The sequence below is a fragment of the Chrysemys picta genome, chromosome 13 (assembly GCF_011386835.1).
Source record: "Chrysemys picta bellii isolate R12L10 chromosome 13, ASM1138683v2, whole genome shotgun sequence".
In the NCBI taxonomy this organism is placed as follows: domain Eukaryota; kingdom Metazoa; phylum Chordata; order Testudines; family Emydidae; genus Chrysemys; species Chrysemys picta.
Genome location: NC_088803.1, coordinates 18,862,579 through 18,881,774, shown reverse-complemented (window position 1 = coordinate 18,881,774; position 19,196 = coordinate 18,862,579). Strand labels below are relative to the sequence as shown.

Genomic DNA, 19,196 nt, shown 5'->3' with positions numbered 1-19,196 from the left:
GTCAGGGCATTACCTTAAAGGAACTTTTGCCCTGTTTCGGATCCCCTGCACAAAGCATAGTGGAGGCGTTATAGTAACGATAGATCTGGTCAGGATTCCTCAGACACACATAATACTCCAGCACCTCCACGTCCACCTCCTGGAGCACATCTGAGCCCTTTGCACTGCGAGCGCACATCCGGTCCCAGCCGGCGACACTGCACATGGCCCCGGGGTGCACGCCCTGCCAGGTGCTGGGCAAGGGGATGAGCCCCACCCATTCTTTGAGCCTGGCTCGGTGCACCAGCTACAAAGACAGGACACGAGGCTCGCGGTCAGCGAGAAAGTCAGTCGTGGATGTGCCAATCCAAGAAGAAAGCAAAGCAGGAGGTGACCACTGGGAGTGGGGTCATGGGATAGGGGCGGTACCTGCAGCAGGGTGAGGTCCCTGGGGGCGGGGTGATGGGATAGGGGCGGTACCTGCAGCAGTGTGAGGTCCCTGGGGGCGGGGTGAGGGGATGGGGGCAGTACCTGCAGCAGTGTGGGGTCACTGGGGGTGAGATGATGGGATGGGGGTGATACCTGCAGCAGTGTATGGTCACAGGGGGCTGAGTGATGGGGGGGCTGGTACCCAGGGCCGGCGCAACCCATTAGGCGACCTAGGTGGTCACCTAGGGCACTACAATTTGGGGGGCAGCGACAGCAGCGGTATTTCGGCGGCGGGACCTTCCGCCGCTTCTGTGGGGGCGGCATTTCGGGGCGGGACCTTCCGCCGCCTAGGGCAGCAGAAAAGCTGGCGGCGCTCCTGCTGGTACCTGCAGCAGCATGACATCATTGTTAAAGGAGTACATGTCATATTGCGGGTGGGGGATCCGGCGATGCACAGGAATTTCTTGTTGGCGCCATTCCCACAGTCTAAGGTTATGGACTCCCAGCTTGACAGTGATGTAGCTAGAAAAGTTAAGGGGAAAGCAGGGGTCCTTAGGGGCAGCGGCGTATGCACAGTGATAGACGGGCCCAGGTGGGTCTCACTCAGGAATACTGCTCTTGGGGGCTGCGACATTTTAAGAACATAAGTGCAGCCATACTGGGTCAGACCAAAGGTCCATCTAGCCCAGTATCCTGTCTTCTGACAGTGGTCAATGCCAGAGGGAATGAACAGAACAGGTAATCATTAAGTGATCCATCCCCTGTCGCCCATTCACAGCTTCTGTCAAAGAGAGGCTAGGGACACCATCCCTGCCCATCCTGGCTAATAGCCATTGATGGACCTATCTTCCATATAGTGCCTTAGTTGTCTCTTTTCCAAGCTGAAAAGTCCCAGTCTTTTTAATCTCTCCTCATACAGAAGCCGTTCCATACCCCTAATCATTTTTGTTGCCCTTTTCTGACCCTTTTCCAATTCCAATATATCTTTTTTGAGATGGGGCAACCACATCTGCATGCAGTATTCAAGATGTGGACGTACCATGGATTTATATAGAGGGAATATGATATTTTCTTTCTTGTTATCTATTGCTTTCTTAATGATTCCCTGTTCACGTTTTTGACTGCTGCTGCACATTGAGTGGATGTTTTCAGAGAACAATCCACAATGACTCCAAGATCTCTTTCTTGAGTGGTAACAGCTAATTTTATATGTCTAACTGGGATTATGATTTCCAATGTGCATTACTTTATATTTGTGAGGTCCCTTTGAAGCGCTTCGCAGTCTGCCTGGGATTTAACTATCTTGAGTAGTTTTGTATCATCTGCAAATTTTACCACCTCACTGTTTACCCCTTTTTCCAGATCTAGGCCCCCGGTCCCACCTAGCTGAGTCAGAGCCCACCCAATAAAGATTCATTCCTCCCTTGGGTCTTTGGGCATCCTGCACATTGCCGGCTCCAAGGGTGGGGTTTGGAGGACTCGGGATGGGTGGGTTTCTTACCCCTGCTTGTCGTTGCAATGAGCTGCCGTCAGCACCACATCGTCCCGAATCAGGACCCCCCCACACATGTTTTCACCTCTCTCCACGTTGCTATCTGCACATAGGCCATGTAGGGTCTGGAGTGGGGCCGGGCTTCCCATCCCCCGATGATCTCCCCTGGCAGGGAGATGGGGAGGGGTGAAAATCATCTGCTTTGAGACAATGTGAGGTCGGAGAGTGTAACCAAGGACCCCAGCCCTAACCCTACCCCTAATCAGGAGCCCTGATCGGCCTGTGGACCCAGACAACCCGGCCTCCCCCTCCATTCTCTCCAGATCAGCCCTCAGCACCCCAGCTCTCCCCTCACTCTATCCCCATCCCACTATATATCTATGGATTCCCACCTGGACCTGTGCACTCATCCATCCCTGATCTCTGGGGGCTCCCCTTCCCTGGGGCTCCTCCACCCCCCTGAGCCCACTTTGGACCAACTCACCAAGCTGAGCCCCGGGGGGCAGGAGAAAGGCCACAGGGAGCAGGACCAGGATCAAGAGCTGCATCCTCAGAGCCATCTAGGGACAGACACAGAGCCTCTGCCTCAGCCCTGGAGGTTATATGGACCTGGGAGGGGAGGGCAGGGTCTGGCAACCACAAAGGCAGTACCCGGTTTCCTGGAAACCCCCACCTGGATGGACCAGGGGTGGAAATGCCCCTGGGAGAAGTCACAGCCATGCCCACATCAGTGGGGAGGGGTTTCCTCCCTCCTCTGGTGCCCAGTCAGCCTGGCTGCGGATGTGGCTAACGCTGCTCCCCACCCTTCCTATAAGTGTGAGAAACGCCCTTGGGCTTTTCTGCACCTAGATTCACAGGCCACTCGACTTGATTTGATTTGCACCTTAGCTCCAACTGGATTGTTGCTGATTCAAGCTCCCGGCCACCTGGTCTCGTCTTGCTTTAGCCAGCGAGGTCGAAGAGCCCCCTGAACTCAGAAACCCCCTCCCCACTGAGGTTCCTACAGATGGGGGCCGAGTCCCCTCTTTGCCTCCAATCACCTCAGGAGATCGATCCCCTTGGAGCTCTTCCCGCCAGGCTGGGGCTCCAGACCTTGACTTCCTCTGGTTGCTCCTTCCAACTTGCCAACTTCCTGAGTGAGGGGTGGACACCAGAGCTGGATACAGTCTCCCGGTACAGTCTCACCAAGGCCATGTCCAGAGGTGACATCCCCTCCCGCCCCCCCGCTCCTACTCGATATCCCCTGGTGTATACTCCCACAGACGGCGTCTGCCCGCTTAGCTCCTGCATCGCACTGGGAGCACATGCTGGGTCAGTTTCCACCATGACCCCTAAGTCCCTTTCAGAGTCCTTGCTCTTCAGGATACAGCCCCCGTCCAGTTGGCGTGAGCGACATCCCTTGATGTCTGACCTTGCATTTGATTGGTTTCAGATGTCTGTTTGATTGAGCCCAGCTCACCAGGCCACCCAGATCAGTCCATAGCCGTGAGACATCCTCCCTGTTCTTTATCACCAATCTCTCGGTCCGCCGCAGACTTTACCAGACTCTTACCGGCCCCCAAGGATGACAGCAGGGTCACTGAACACGGCCTGTTCTCCACGAACCTGTGTCATTAAGAATATTCCCCTCTTTTATCAAACACTTATTGATAAAGTCCAACCTCACCCATTGCACTGTTTCACTTTGGATCCCTGTCGTGCAGCTGGGATATCTAATGGATGAGGGGGCGGGATGAGTCCACCAGATACATGTAGACCTGCGCGTCACCACCTGCACGCATTGCAGAGCCATTCTAGATGCATGAACGTTCAACTAAATACATGTAAATTCAGGCTAGATTCATTTTGATTGAGGCAGTTCCATTCTAGATCTATCCATATCCACACGAAGAGTCATTCTAGATCAATGCACAGCCACTCTAAAGCCAAGTAGATCCTTGTATGTCCATTCTAGACCCGTCTCCCCAGCCCACCCACTGGCTGAACCCTGCTGGTAGCTACAGCAGGTGTTGCTGATCTGAGTGTCCAATTTTATAGACTTCTATAATATCTCCATCCCTAGTCATCCTAAACTGAACTATTGCAGTCTTTTAAAATCTCTCCTCATGAAAGCTGTTCCATACCACAATCATTTTTGTTGCCCTTCTCTGCATATTTTTCATTTCCAATCCATTTTTTGAGATGGGGTGACTAAAACTGCATGCAGTATTCAAGGTGTGGACAGATCAAGGATTTATACAGTGGGATTATATTTGCTACTTAGTTCTGCATTGAGTGCAGGGACTGGACTAAAAGACCTCACAAGGTCCCTTCCAGTCCTATATTTCTATGATTATGATACTTTCTGTCTTATTTATCCCTTTCTTAATGATCCCCAACATTCTGTTCACTTTCTTGAATCCCTCTGCACATTGAGTGGATGTTTTCTGAGAACTATCCACAATGACTCCAAGATCTCTTTCTTGAGTGGTAACACCTAATTTAGAAAGAACAGGAGTACTTGATGCATCCGAAGAAGTGGGTTGTAGCCCACGAAAGCTTATGCTCTAATAAATTTGTTAGTCTCTAAGGTGCCACAAGTACTCCTGTTCTTTTTGAGGATACAGACTAACACGGCTGCTACCCTGAAACCTAATTTAGACCCCATCATTTTATATGTATAATTGGGATGTTTTCCAATGTGCATTACTTTGCATTTATCAACAATAAGAACAGGAGTACTTGTGGCACCTTAGAGACTGACAAATTTATTAGAGCATAAGCATTCTATGACAGACCTGCGGGTGGCTATATTACAACAGAAAAACTTCAAAAACAGACTCCAATGAGAGACTGCTGAGCTGGAATTGATATGCAAACTAGACACAATCAACTCAGGATTAAATAAGGACTGGGAATGGCTGAGCCATTACAAACATTGAATCTATCTCCCCTTGTAAGTATTCTCACACTTGCTTCTTATCAAACTGTCTGTACTGAGTTACCTTGATTATCACTTCAAAAGTTTTTTTTCTCTTACTTAATTGGCCTCTCAGAGTTGGTAAGACAACTCCCACCTGTTCATGCTCTCTGTATGTGTGTATATATATCTCCTCAATATATGTTTCACTCTATATGCATCTGATGAAGTGGGTTGTGGCCCACGAAAGCTTATGCTCTAATAAATTTGTTAGTCTCTAAGGTGCCACAAGTACTCCTGTTCTTTTTGAGGATACAGACTAACACGGCTGCTACCCTGAAATTTATCAACAATGAATTTCATCTGCCATTTTCCTGCCCAGTCACCCAATTTTGTGAGATCCCTTTGTAATTCTTCACAGTCTGCTTTGGACTCAACTACCTTATAAGTTTGTATCATCTTAACACTTTGCCACCTCACTGTTTATCCTTTCCCAGATCATTTATGAATGTTGACTAGGATTAGTCCCGATACAGACCCCTGGGGGACACCACTATTTAACACTCTCCATTCTGAGAACTGACCATTTAGTCCTACCCTTTGTTTCCTATCTTTTAACCAGTTACTGATCCCTGAGAGGATCTTCCCTCTTATCCCATGACTACTTACTTTGCTTAAGAGCCTTTGGTGAGGGACCTTGTCAAAGGCTTTCTGAAATTCCAAGTACACTATATTCATTGGATCCCCCTTGTCCACATGCTTGTTGACCCCCTCCAAAGAATTCTAGTAGATTGGTGAGGCATGATTTCCCTTTACAAAAACCATTGTTGATTCTTCCCCAACAAATCATGTTAATCTGTTTGTGATAATTCTGTGTTTTACTATAGTTGCAACCAATTTGTCTGGTACTGAAGTCAGCCTTACTGGCCTGTAACTGCCAGGATCGCCTCTGGAGACTTTTAAAAAAAATCAGTGTTACATTAGCTATCCTCCAGTCATCAGGTCTGGCTGATTTAAGCGATTCGTTACATACCAGTTAGTAGTTCTAAGATTTCATATCTGAATCCCTTCTGGTCCGGTGACTTATTACTGTTTAGTTTATCCATTTGTTTCAAAACCTCCTCTAATGACATCTCAATCTGGGACAGTTCCCCAGATTTGTCACTTAAAAAGAATGGCTCAGGTGTGGGAATCTCCCTCACATCCTCTACAGTAAAGACTGATGCAAAAAATTCATTTAGTTTCTCTGCAACAGCCTTGTCTTCCTTGAGTGCTCCTCTAGCACCTCAATCGTCCTGTTATTAAACCTTGTAGTAATGCGTGGGGCGGTACTGGTCCCCTTCATGCAGGATCAATGTAAAGAAGCCATTGCAGCTGGGTGGCTGAAACAACAGCAGTAGCATTCAAAACACAGCCACATGGAAAAGCTAGAGCAGAAGCAGCTCAATGGATTTCCCAGGCCATGATCGCTAAGGGCTTTGCTTGGTGACATAGGTTTTATCTGTGCACGAGGGAGAAGGGGAGGAGAGAAGGCCAAGCAGACAGTAACAGAAGTGCCAGCTGGAAAGGCTGGCTTTGACCAGGAAACGGAAGCACTGTCTGCAGCTGTGTTCAGGGAAACAGGACTTCTGTATCATCTTTGGAAATAAATTAGAGTGCATCCCAGAAAATACCCCTAGTGGAAACAAATGGCAAGGGCTTGAGCTTTGGCGCTCTTCTAAAGTCAAAAAGAGACAGACTATGTCTAATTACAGCCCAGGGGCTGGGGGATAAACTCAGGACTAAATATACACAGTCCCCTTGATACACAGTGGAGCACTCATTTGTCAGGGGGAATGTCTGCACAGAAATCCAGAGGAGAACACAGCCTGTCTGCAGTAACTAAGTCTTTAATTATTTACCCCCATGGCTTATTATTGCATTAGGACAGTGAGGCAAAAATTTGAACCAGGGTTTCCTGATGGAAAATGGGGATTTGTGGAATATAAAATTTCCACAAAAGAATGATGCCAGCAGAAATTTCCATCAGGAAAAGCAAAGTGAAACACACAAGGAACGGTGAGACCCCAGGGGACAGTTCAAAGAGGTGTCAGCCAAGGTCTTCCAAAGCAACAGATCAACACTTGTATTTTACACAGGCAGTGTTCTGGGACTCCTTCTCCATTGTTTTCTGAGGTATGAAATGAAGGCCAGGACTACAGCCAGAGTCGGTAGCAGTATAACTATTAGGATCAGAGATGCAATTTTACCTCTACAGTTATACCAGTACAACCGTGTGCATGGAGGCAGTTATGCCCACACAGGAATAACCTATACTACCCCATGCTAGGGGACCCAGACCCACATCCCAGGCCAGGCAGCTCCTGTCTGGTCTCCAGAGCCCAGCCAGCCCTAGTCTCCACTTGACTCAGCCCTCTCAGCTTGTACATGAGCACGATGTTTGTTCCCAGGCACCTTTCCCATTCCTCCCCTAAGAACTGTGGGACCCCCTAGCAGTGAAGGCCCTGCACTGCCCTCCCGGACGCCTGGATCCCATTCCCATCTTTGTGCTGGGACCTGCACAGCCATCCCAGACTCCTCGCTCTCCTTCCCCCTCCCTGCCCTATGACCTGTCAGACCCTCCCTAAGGATGAGCACCCTGCACTATCCTCCTGGACACCTGGCTCCCATTCCCTGCCTGGTCTCTTCCACCGTATTGGGAGCTGCAGGCACTGGGGACAGCACTGACTGTATGAGGACAGTCCAGCCTCTGAATCCCCCCTCAGCCCTAGCACCACCATTGACCAAGCAACCCCCCACCCCCCTTCCCCAAACAGCAGCGATTGACCCACCAGCCGTTTATTGCAAACTGGACAAGGCTGTATACAGGGTTGGGTACCAAAAACTACAATTCCCAGCAGCCTTTGCTGCAGAACCCCAGCTCCATAAAGTGCCAGGAGCTTGGAAACAGCCTGAATGCACTGTCAGCGCAGCACGGATGGCGGTGGGGCAGGAGGGGTCACAGTAGGGCACCCTCCCCCCGAGAAGGACTGGGAGGGAGGATTTCTGGAGGGGCTCAAAAGGGAGCATTCCCACTCAGAAAAGGGGGCTGGGGAGGCTAAGAACAGGGTGAGTCCCAGCAAGAGGCTGGGGAGTATTGGGGGCGGACACTGGGGAGGGCTCATGAGGGACCCCACAAAGTTCAGGCTAAGACAGCCAGGAGGCTCAGAGCTGGGCTGTGGGAGCCAGAGATAAGGGGTCTCTAGGGGCTGATCCCCCCAGAACAGGGGCATCCCTGGGGCACTGGGATCAGCCCCCCCTCAGCCGCTCAGGATACGATGTCCTGCAGGGCAGAGGGCAGGTCGGGGTACACGAAGCAGTAGCCACTCTCTAGGGTGCGTTTCGGCGCCACTCGCTGGCCCTCCAGCAGCATGACGGCCCGCTCAGCCCCAAAGACACCCCGCACTGCCCAGCTGGGCAGGGGCAGCAGGGCCGGGCGCCCCAGGGCCGAGCCCAGCTCCCGGGCGAAGTCGGCGTTGGAGGTGCCAGACGAGGCCGGGGAGACCCCGTTGAGAACCCCACGCACACCCTCTGTCTCCAGGGCGTGGCACACGACACCGGCCAAGTCCCGGATGTGGATCCATGGGAAGGGCTGGAGGCCAGAGCCCACGGGGCCCCCCAGGCCCAGCCGGAACGGCCAGAGCATCTGCGAGATGGCACCTCCACCCTTCCCCAGCACCACACCTGCAGGAAGAGGAAAGTCAGAGAGAGACCCCGGAGCCAGCCAACCACGCCCCCCTCTCCGAGCTAGCCAGTCTCCCAGTCCAAGCCTGCCTTGGGGCCAGTGCCGCCTCGAGGGGAAAGGGTCCATGCCCCATTCCCTGCCCCCCCCCAGCCAGCCAGCAGCCCCCCTCCCCCTGAGCCAGCCACAGTCTCCCAGCCCAAGCCAGCCTTGGGGCCAGCATCACCTGGAGGGGAAAGACCCCGTGCTCCATTCCCCCCCACCTTGAGCCAGCCAGTCCCCACCCTGGGGCCAGATGGGAGCCAGCATCCCCTAGAGGGGAAAGGCCCTGTATCCCATTCCCCACCTCCATGAGCCAGCTAGTCCCTGCCCTGAGGTGAGATGGGAGCTGGTGATCCCTAGAGGGGACAAGCCCCATGCCCTGCCCCCTTGAGCCAGCCAGTCTCTGCCATGAGGCCGGATAGTATCTGGCGCCCCCTAGAGGGGAAAGGCCCCATGCCCCGACGCACCGGATCTCACCACAGCCTGGCGCGTGCTGTCCCCGGGAATTTTAGCTGCTGCCTCCCAGGCGCTCACCAGGCGTGAGAAGAAGTCGAAGTCACCGCCGGGACTCTCCTCGGTGTACTCAGCCGTGGGGCTTGGGCGGTAATACCCTGCCAGGCAATGGGCAGGGAACTGTAGTGCCAGCCAGTGCACATAGCCCTACCCCTCATTGATATCCCTCCCTCTCCTGTAGCAATTGCATCTGGTGACGGGGAGAAACACTACTATTTTCCCTCCCACTCCAATGTCAGAAGTGCACTGATGTCATAGGAGGCTGGGCTCCATTCTCTTACAATGCAAATTTTCTTCTCTCTTGGTGGCAGAAGGACAGTTTCACAGGATGTTGTGTTTGGCCAGGGGACTATTTTTCCATCTCTTCCTAATGGTGGAAGAACATCAGCATCACCAGAGGTTGTGCTTTGTCCTTGACCTACAAGAGGAGGGACTATTTTTCCCCCCTCTCTGCAGCGGAAGGATCACAATGTGTCATGGAAGACTGTGCTGCACCCCAGGCCAATTTTCCCTTCTCCCTAGTGCCACAGTGCCACATAGGGCTGCACTTTGTCTTGCACTAGAGGGGGGGACTGTATATCCCCTCAGTGGCGGAAGGATACATGTTGGGCAAAGTGTGCTCTACCCAGGGCCTATTTTTCCCTCTCTATGCAATGGTGGAAGCACACTCTTTCCACAAGGTGCTGTGATCTGTCCTCTCATGATTGGGGACTATTTTCTCTAAGTGGCGGAAGCACACCAGTGCCAGCGAAGGCTGTGCAAGGATGATGCACCACAGGGACTATTTTCTCTCCATGGCAGAAGGACACAATGCTGTTATGGGAGGTTGTGCTGCACCTGGGGACTATTTCTCCTGTCCCCTCAGCAGTAACTTCCAGAGGCCACACTCTGCCTTATCACTGCCCAGGGACTATTTCCACCTGGTGGAGGGATACCATAGGACAGGATGGCATGAGTTGCACTCTGGCCATGCACAATAAATACCTACGCCGGTGACGAGGACCCAGGAGCGGGGCAGCCTTTCGGCCTCAGCGATGGCCTTGGCCAAGGTCTTGGTGGTCTCCACCCGGCTGGCAACCACAACCCTGCGGAAGGCATCATCCCACCTTCAGGGGGAGAGAGCACAAAGGGGTCACACTCAACCACCCCACCCCCATTCTCCTCTGCCAATCGCAGCCCAACAAGCAGCTATTTATACCATACCGTGAATCCCACTAAATCTTCCCCCAGAAGTAATGGCCCAGGAGGAGAAAGGTTCCTAGCAGAAGTTTCACATCCTGACCAAGTCCCCTCTAATGGTACCTAAAGGAGAGCAACCCATTCCCCTGCACTCCCCAAGGGAGTACAAGGGAGTGACACAAATCACCACGCCCCAGAGCAATGGGAGGCAGGACTCTCTCCCCCGCACACTCCCCAGATGTAGGTGGGAAAAGGCTCCCTGTCCCAGGGAGAGTGGGGGGAACTGTGAGTATTTGGGAATGGCAGTGGGGTGTCTGGAAGATGCTGGTTCCACTCTGTGGGAGACAGTTGGGTGGGTGTCTAGTGTAGGTGTGACAGGGCTGCTAGCATCAGTGTCACAAAAGAGGCCAGATATTGGGCAAGACTATTTATACCCCCACTGGTGCACTCTCCTAATGCTTCCCCTTGGAAACAAGAATTCTGAGAAGAAAGGTTCCTAGTGACAATTATGTTTCAACCCCCAATTCATCCCCAATTTGCAGAACACAACCCTTCCGTCCTGCCCCACCTCCACTGCATTATGAGTAGTACAGGAGAACAGGGAGAGACTGAGTCATCCCCATTTCTGTCCTTCACTGAAGGGACGCCACATAGGTTGTTACAGGGATTATTCTCCCCTAGCATGCCCAAAGCCCCGGACACACCTGCGAAGGGGGTTGAGAACATTCTCACCAGCCAAGTTCACCGCAGCATCACAAGGGGGCAGGCCAGAGTGGGACAGTTCATCCTGGGGAGACAGGAGAGAAATGGTATTCCACACAGCTCAGTCTCCCCACTAACCCCTAAATCCTGCCAGTCCAGTCTCCCCTTATCCCCTGGATCAGCCCCTCACTCACACATGCCCCTAGTTAATCTCACTCTGCTCTGCTGCACTAAGTCAGCTCCTTCCTGACCCCTGCAGGCTGTGCCCTGGAGCATGAGGGTGGATGGCTCTGATGTCACCCGGCACAACAGGAGGGATGGCTGGAGTGATGCCACTAGGACCAGCCTGGAGTCTTAGGGCTGAGCGCTAATTCCCAGGACAGGGAGCGAACCTCCCCATGGGCCAGTGGGCTCCTAACCCCCTGCACCTCTGTGGCTGCCCCATGAGCCCAATATTATTGGAGTCACTCCCCTTCCGCAATCACCTACCCAGCTGATCCGGTCAGGCCCTGGATGGCGAGAGACATGGGTCACCTCGTGCCCTCGACTCCTCAACAGCTGGGTCAAGGCTCCGCCCACAAAGCCGGTCCCACCTCCTGATTTAAATAGACACTTTCAAGCATTGATGCCCGTCACTCCCGACCCACTGCCAGCCCAGCCCTGGGCTCTCCCTCGCTCTTCTGGTGCCCCATACTCCTGACCCACAGCCTCCTACTAGCTCAGCCCTGGGCTCCCCCAGCCCTGCTGGTGCCCCTCACTCCCAACCCACAACCCCTGCTAGCCCAGCCCTACCAGTGCCCCTCACTCCTGACCCACAGCCCCTGGCTGCCCTCCGAGGCAGGGCCGCCCCAAGCAGCCAAAAAAAAAAAAAAAAAAAGCCGCGATCAAGATCTGCGGGGGCAATTCAGCGGGAGGTCCTTCACTCCGAGCGGGAGTGAGGGACCGTCGGCCGAATTGCCGCCGAATACCTGGACGTGCTGCCCGCTCTGGAGTGGCCGCCCCAAGCACCTGGAGCCGGCCTTGCCCCGAGCTCTGCCAGTCCCTCCCACTCCCGACCCGCAGCCCCCTACTAGCCCAGCCCATTTCACCCCCCCAGCGCCTTGGTGCATGAGGAAGTCTTGCAGGGGGAAGGACTTAGTGCCTGCCCCCTCTCCCCGCGGCAAGGGGGAGCTCCGCTCCCAAACCGGAACAAGTCCAAACCCAGGCGCTGCGGTACACGCGCAACCGCAGTAGCCCTGCAATTAATCCCTCGCTTAATTGCTATCCCCGGCCACCCAGCCACCCCACACTCGGCCCCTGCAGCGCGCGCCACTCACCCACTAGCACGCGCATGGCCAATGCTGGGCGCGCATGCGCGTGGAGGGACTCTCCGGCCTGCGGCTCGTCAGGCTCGGGCACGCATGCGCAGCTTCCTAGGCCGGGAAGGGAGGGGGAAGAGTAGAGCGGCTGGGATTTAAAGGGCCCGCGCCCCATTCACGGGATATTGACACAGCCCCTGGTTAACCCCTTCGCGGCCAGTGGCCAGGCTCAGAGCCCCAGGGCCAATGCATAGGGCGGGGCCCGGGGGCAGGGATGGGAGGCACGGGGGAGGTCTGGAGAGATGGGGGTGGGGCAGGTACAGGGAGATTGAAGGGGTCAGAGGAGAGAGGGGTTCATGGAGGCGGGGTCAGGAAGGGTCAGGGAGGGGTCTGGGAGGAATAGGTAATAGGAGGACCTAGGGGTCTGGGAATGGGGTGGGGGCTTTGGACGGGGATCAGGCGAGGTGTATCTGCATGCCTGGATGGATAGAGGGGTGTGTATGGCATGGATGGATGAAGGGGTGTACATGGGATGGAGGAATGAAGGGGTTTGTATGGGGATGGGGGGATGTATATATATGGAGATATCCCATCTCCTAGAACTAGAAAGGACCCCGAAAGGTCATCGAGTCCAGCCCCCTGCCTTCACTAGCAGGACCAAGTACTGATTTTGCCCCAGATCCCTAAGTGGCCCCCTCAAGGATTGAACTCACAACCCTGGTTTTAGCAGGCCAATGCTCAAACCACTGAGCTATCCCTCCCCCTAGTGGATATAGGATGGATGGGTGTGTATGGGATGAATGGATGGGTGTGTATGGGATGGAGGCTGGATGGCTGGCTGTGTATGGGGATGGAGGGGTGGGTATGCGGGTGAAGGGTTGGATGGATGGATGGATAGAGGGGTGTGTATGGGATGGATAGATTGATGGAGGGATGGATGGGTGGAGGGGTGGGTATGGGATGGATGGATTGATGGAGGGATGGACGGATGGAGGGGTGGGTATGGGGATAGAAGGATGGAGAGATGGAGGCAGGGTTGCACTTTCCCTATAGCTTCATCCCCTGGATGTCCCTTGGTCAGCTCGAAGAGGCAGGGCTGAAGCCCTGGCTCATCCCGGCCCTGCCAGTGCCACGGCCCGTCCAAAGGTGGCTGGACTTCATTTCTGGCTCTTTGTCCTTAGTCCCCACGAAGGGCTGCTGACTCCCTCCAGAGGACAGGCCGTTTCCTATCCCCTGATACCTTTCCCCCTCTTCTCCAGCTGAGTTCACATGCTCCAAGGTTTCCTGTGGGCAGGTGTCAATGGCTCAGTCTTTGCAGGGGGGGGTCTCCTTTTCTTCCCTGATCCTCTGGTGATTTGGGGCCGTTTCAACCAGTTCTTTAATGACCCAGCCATCCCCTCCAGACAGCAAAGGGACTGCAGTCCTCCAGGAGCCAGGTGGGTGCCCCACTGGGCAGCAATGCAAGGTGCACAAGGAAACTGAGGCATGCCTGGGATTCATAAAAATATGACAGAAATGTCCTACTTTGTCACCCTTTGACACCAGTGACTGTTGTGCCACAGACTTGGGTCCCAGATCCCTGTGCCTGGGGGCTGGGAGGTGCAGGGTCCCCTAGTGATGCTGTCCTGGACACATGGGTCTCATTCCCCATCCCAGTCTTTCACCAGGACCCTTCAGGAGCTGCAGGGTCACAGACATACGTTGCCTATCCCATGGCATCCAGGTGCCCTCCACAGCTGGGGCTGCAGAACATCTGGGCGCTGGCCCAGCTCAGCCCTGCCTGGAGCTGTGAACGTCTGGGACAGAGCTGAACCCTGGATGGAGCTTGCACCCATTCCCCCACCCCCTTCTCCATCCGCATACCTGGTGGGGAGTGTGGCTAATGTCAGCCAGTGACATGGCCTTGTTAGCATCTGCCTCCAGACACCTGGCCCAGGGCAGAGACGGAGGGACAGGTGGTGGGTAGGATGCTATGGGTCTGTAGAGCCCAGACAGAGCACAGGGATGGAGAGGATGGGGAAGCCTGCATAGATCCAGGCGGACAGAGGGAGCCCTGGAGACATTGACTCTGTTGGCTGTGCACAGAGGGGACAAAAAGGCGTCATGACCAGGTTGAGAGTCAGTAATTTCTTACCCTGGGTCCTGTGCCGGGGACTCAGTTGGCTCATCTAAACAGGAACATTGGGATTGCCAGATCAGCTCAGATCCCCAGGTCCATCTAACCCCAGATCCCATCTCCAGCAGGCCCCAGCCCCAGCTGCTGCAGCAGGATGACTTTTGCAGTCACCAGTTCCTGGAAACCCACAGCACATGGGTCAGGAAAAAGCCCAGCTGGGTCACCTGCTCCACAGCTGGTGCTGAACCTAACTGGGATCTTTTGCCCCTTGCAGATGTGCACATCTGGGAGCAGAGCTGAGGGTGCTGGCTCAGCTGCGATGGGTTTGTCTAGCCCAGCTGGAGGTCCATGGGCAGAAAGCACCTCCAAATGGTGGGGAGCCCTTCATAGATCCAGAATCAGGTGGGACGGACATGGACTGGTATTGAAGGGACCTTGGGCATGGTTATGAGAGGGAATAGAACAGAAGAGACCCACCTGTACAAGTTAGAAGACAGAGTAGAACAGTGCTCCCCCCCTTCAGTTTGGAAATGGCACCGGTTCTGGGATAGAGCTAAGGGAATTACAAGAGTTTGCTCCCCACCCCACCCTCTGCCCTCCACCTTCTTCCGACAATTCCTCTGGCAGCCCACAATCATAGGCAAAAAGCGAGAGGCAGAATGGCCCCGTGGCAAGGGGCACCAAATGGGGGTCAGGACATTTGGTTTCTCTTCTCCACTCTGCCACTGACTCTCTGTGTAACCTTCAGCAAGACAACTTCTCCTCTCAGCGCCCGGCACGACGGGGCCCTGATCTCAGTCGTGGTCTGGGCAGTGCCTGGCAAAATGGTGCACCCCGATCTTGGTGCTATTGTAATCATATCCATTTTCCCTCATTGCAGAGGGACCTGAGATAGCTGCGCCACCTTAGGGGGTCTTTGAAAGTCTCCACTCTAAGCTCTCTCTAGCCAGCTAAGTTAGTTCTCTCCTGCCCTCCCCAGCTGAACCCTTCTCCCCAAACAGCCTCTGTAAATGTTGTTTCCCTCTCCGCAAACACCACAGTCCTGGTGTCTCACCTCATCACTCTCTACTGTGGGGTCCTACCACCATCCTCTGATGCTGGTAACTGTCAGAGACAGGACTCTGGGTAGATAGCCACTGCCTTGGATCCAGTCTAGGGAGTCCCGTGAATTCCAGCTGCAAGACATCACGGACCGGGTGAAGAAGAGGGTTGCATCCCGGCTGGAAGGGGCCTCCTGAGACGCTGGGGGGCCGCCCAAGGACAGCTGTTCCATTCAGAGAAAGACTCAGGAGTCCAGACACCAGCACCAGCTGCTGCTTAAAGCTGTTTATTGCATCGCAAGCCATGGCTCGGACCCGCAGAGGAGAGAACGTTGCGGGTTTTCATCAAGCACATTACAGAGAAAAGTTTTCATGCCAAGGAACAAGAGAAGAGAATTGGACAAAGGGCCTTTCCCCTCTAGGGGGTGCCGGCTCCCATCCGACCCCAGGGAAGGGACTAGCTGGCTCAGGGGGGTGGGGAACGGGGACATGAAGTCTAGGGGGCACCAGCTTTGATCTAGCCCCAGGGGGGACTGGCTGGCTTGGGGGACTGGGATGAAGAATGGAGCACAGAGCCTGTCCCCTTTAGGGGGCGCTGGCTCCCATCCGACCCCAGGGTGAGGCGAGGACTGGCTAGCTCAGGGGTGCCCCCAGAGGAGTGCAGCAGCATCCCCGCTCCGACAGGAAAGCCCCAGAAGTAGCGAAGGCAGCAGAATGGCAGAGCAGCTGGAAGCCCGTTGGTCTCTTTGCACAGCCTACTCCCTGCCCATCTTCTTCCCGAGCCAAGGGATGAATGCGGAGATCCGCGTGTATACGGCGGGCGGGAGGCCACTGTCTTTCCCGTGAGAGACGATGCCCTGGGTGACCCCATTGCACACCAGCGGGCCCCCGGAGTCACCCTACGGAGAGAAGAGGAGGGAACATTACAGTGAAAGCAGGCTGGGGGGAATTCAAGATGCAATAAGCCAGCCCCACCCATACCCAGCACTTTGTCAGAGCTGGGCACTCACTGATTCATCCTGCTCCCATCTCTGGATGTAACAGGTCCAATTTTAAAATAACCTGTTCCATGTTTGGATGAGGGACCATGTTGACTCACTAGGGGGTGCTCTCCCCTGTCAGTCAGTGCTGACCCAAGGCCCCAGTGCAGCACTAGGGGGCGCTGTGCTGCAGGTTGAGGGGGGTCACTGGGGTGGGGGCTATGCCATGGGGAGCAGGGTGGGGGACTCCATAGGGGGTGCCTCCACTGGAGGAAGAGTCCTTATTGCCTCCAATCATGATAAGATTCCAGGCTACCTTTCCCCAGCCTCTATTAATGTCCACAGGATTTTTTCCTCTGGATGGCTGGAAAATGAGACCTCCATAAAATCCAATAAGTGAGACCCTCAAGGGAGTCTACAAGCCAGGACAGCCCGACTACAGTAGGGGCGTCACCACGAAAGACGACTGCTTTGTTTTGATGTTCCCCACGCAGAGCATGGACGTCCGGTTGAAGGAGTCGAAGAAGAGTCCGAATTGCTTGTTGTCAGCCATCTGTAAGGTCACATCTTGGAGCCTGGTGGGAAAACGCACCATGTGGGCACCGGTATGGCCCCAGCCGGCCATGCTGCACGTGGCCTCTGGCTTCAGCAGGAAGTTGGCCGGGGGCAGAGGGATGGGTTTCATCGCGTTGGTCCATTCAGCTCGCGCTCCAGCTTTCGTGGGAGAGACAGAGGGGAGAGAGAAGAGATTTACCAGCATGGCCTGGGAGATGCTTCTGCCCTTTCCACTGCCCTCCAAAGCGGTGGGATTGGAGACAGACAGAACCGATTAATACTTTGGCCTTCTTTGGCTCACTCTAGCCACGGATTTCACAGTGTATTATTAATGAACCCTGGGAAGGGGGGCTTAAAACTTATCCCCATTTCACAAAGGGGGAAACTGAGGCACAAAACAGTGAGGTGACTTGCTCAAGCACATACAGAATCAGTGGCAGAACCAGGGATAGAACCCAGGAGTCCTGGCTCCTACCTGCTCTAACCACCTCCACCCTCCCAGAGCTGGGGATAGAACCCAGGAGTCCTAGCTCCCAGACCCCCCTGCTCTAACCGTTAGACCCCACTCCCCTCCTAGCACTATGGTACCCAGATGAGCCCAGCCCCACCACATCAGCATGTGGTTACTGGAGCGCATGGGACCCTGTGGTGGAAGACACTACCTGGAGCAGCATGATGTCATTTTCCAAGGTTGTCCCATCAAAGTCCTCATGGAGAATCTTGCGTTGCACTCGGATCTGTTGCTGGGTCCTTTCCTTCTGGTTGAGGCTGTGGGCTCCCAGGATGACGACAGTGGGCGTGTCACCAGAGCTGTAGGATTCCAAAAATCACAAGTCAAAGTTGGAGGATGAGCGGGGGGGGGGGGGGGGGGGGGGAGGGGAATCTTGAGACTGGCTGAAAAATCATGAGATTTCCATGCCCGTTCATCTATCATGCTGGTTATTTGGGGGTCTGTCTCCAGATTTATTTTCTTAACTTTTGCAATTTTATAATGAGTCTCCTGGTCTCTGGAGTTTCTGAAATTAACAAAGCCACGTAAGGGAGCTGGAGCCCAGGAACTGGCTTTGACATTACAGACCTTTGGAAAAATCACTGCTCACGGCCCCGTATCTCTGGGGCTGGGGACTCCCTCCCTCTTCCCCACTCCTTACTATCTGCCTCTCAGCCCCCTGCCCAGCTCCCTCTCTGCTCCCCCTACAACCTGATTTCCCATTGCCCTGAATCACACACATCCCCCCGCTCCCCACAGCTGGGGGTTTCCAAAGCACCAAGGGGCCAGGCCAGGGTTGCAAAAGGATTCAGGCACCCAAAGATGCACAGAGGTGCTTTTTGAAAATCCCACCAGGCACCTAAACCCCTTGGAAATGTCAGCCCGCACTCAGAGAAGAGTGGGAAGCAAGGATCCAGCAAGTGTCTACACAGACTACCAAGGCTGGATTGTTAAAGGGTTTTATGCACCGAACTCCCATCCCATCAGGAACCCCAAAACCTTTAAAAATCTGTCCTGAAGCTCTTTGGGGCAGGGTCTCAGTGTGTGTCTGGACAGTGCTTGGCACAATGGGGGCCCTGATCTCGGTCGGGGTCTGGGCAGTGCCTGACACAACGAGGGCCCTGAACTTGGTTTTGCACAAAATAAGAAGCTTCCTTCTTTCCCATCTGAATCTACCCTGTCCTCAGCAGCCGTTTCCCTGCTATCCCCTGTGGCCTGTGCAGTCGGGGAGAGGTAGGTGAGAGAGCCCAGCAGAACACCCCTGAAAGCTGGATGAGGGACTATCTGTCCTGCCTCTGACTACACCCTCAATGCCCTGCAAGTGCTCTTCAGTCAGGGATGGATGGAGGGGGCCACCCTGGGAGGTGAGGGAGGGCTCGGCTCCTGAGCCATGTCTACATCAGGGTTTGCCCTGTGCAGGGGCTGAGCAGAGCCCAAGTGGCCACGGGGCCATCCCCCATCTCTGATCCGCAGGCAGCTGGACAGCAGCCATGTGGCTGGCATCTGAGGGGCACCTCACCCTTCTTTGGTGCAGTGTGCGGCTGTCAGGACAAAATCCTCTCACACTAGGAACCCCCCACAGTTAATGGTGCTCTCTGGCCCCATTTTTGTCTCCACGAAGGCCATGTAGGGTCTGGAGTGGGGCCGGGCTTCCTGTGCACCAATGATCTCCCCTGGCAGAGACCCCCCCCCCTCCCCCAGAGAAACACAATGTTGAGGGCAGGGGGGAGCAACAAGCAGATCAATCAAAAGAGACACAAA

General features: G+C 54.5%; 2 protein-coding genes across 8 annotated transcripts in view; one reads left to right on the top strand and one right to left on the bottom strand.

Moving 5' to 3' along the window:
* Positions 1-19,196, top strand: part of LOC135975277 (uncharacterized) — a 259,450-nt gene that overhangs the window by 34,803 nt on the left and 205,451 nt on the right. The window lies entirely within an intron of this gene.
* On the bottom strand, positions 7,622-12,395 carry LOC101945256 (epimerase family protein SDR39U1). Of its 6 annotated transcripts, none has more exons than XM_065565598.1 (6): positions 12,273-12,395; positions 11,446-11,552; positions 10,959-11,041; positions 10,060-10,181; positions 9,040-9,173; positions 7,622-8,522 (listed from the first exon to the last, which is right to left on the bottom strand). In XM_065565598.1, exons 1-6 carry the CDS (start codon positions 12,286-12,288, stop codon positions 8,169-8,171), a joined length of 816 nt encoding a protein of 271 aa, XP_065421670.1. In that variant the 5' UTR covers positions 12,289-12,395; the 3' UTR covers positions 7,622-8,168. The 6 variants fall into 6 exon arrangements, with proteins under 6 accessions (XP_065421670.1, XP_065421672.1, XP_065421668.1 ...); XM_065565600.1 differs by having other exon boundaries at positions 9,030-9,173; positions 12,273-12,337; XM_065565596.1 differs by lacking the exon at positions 12,273-12,395 and adding an exon at positions 11,925-12,227.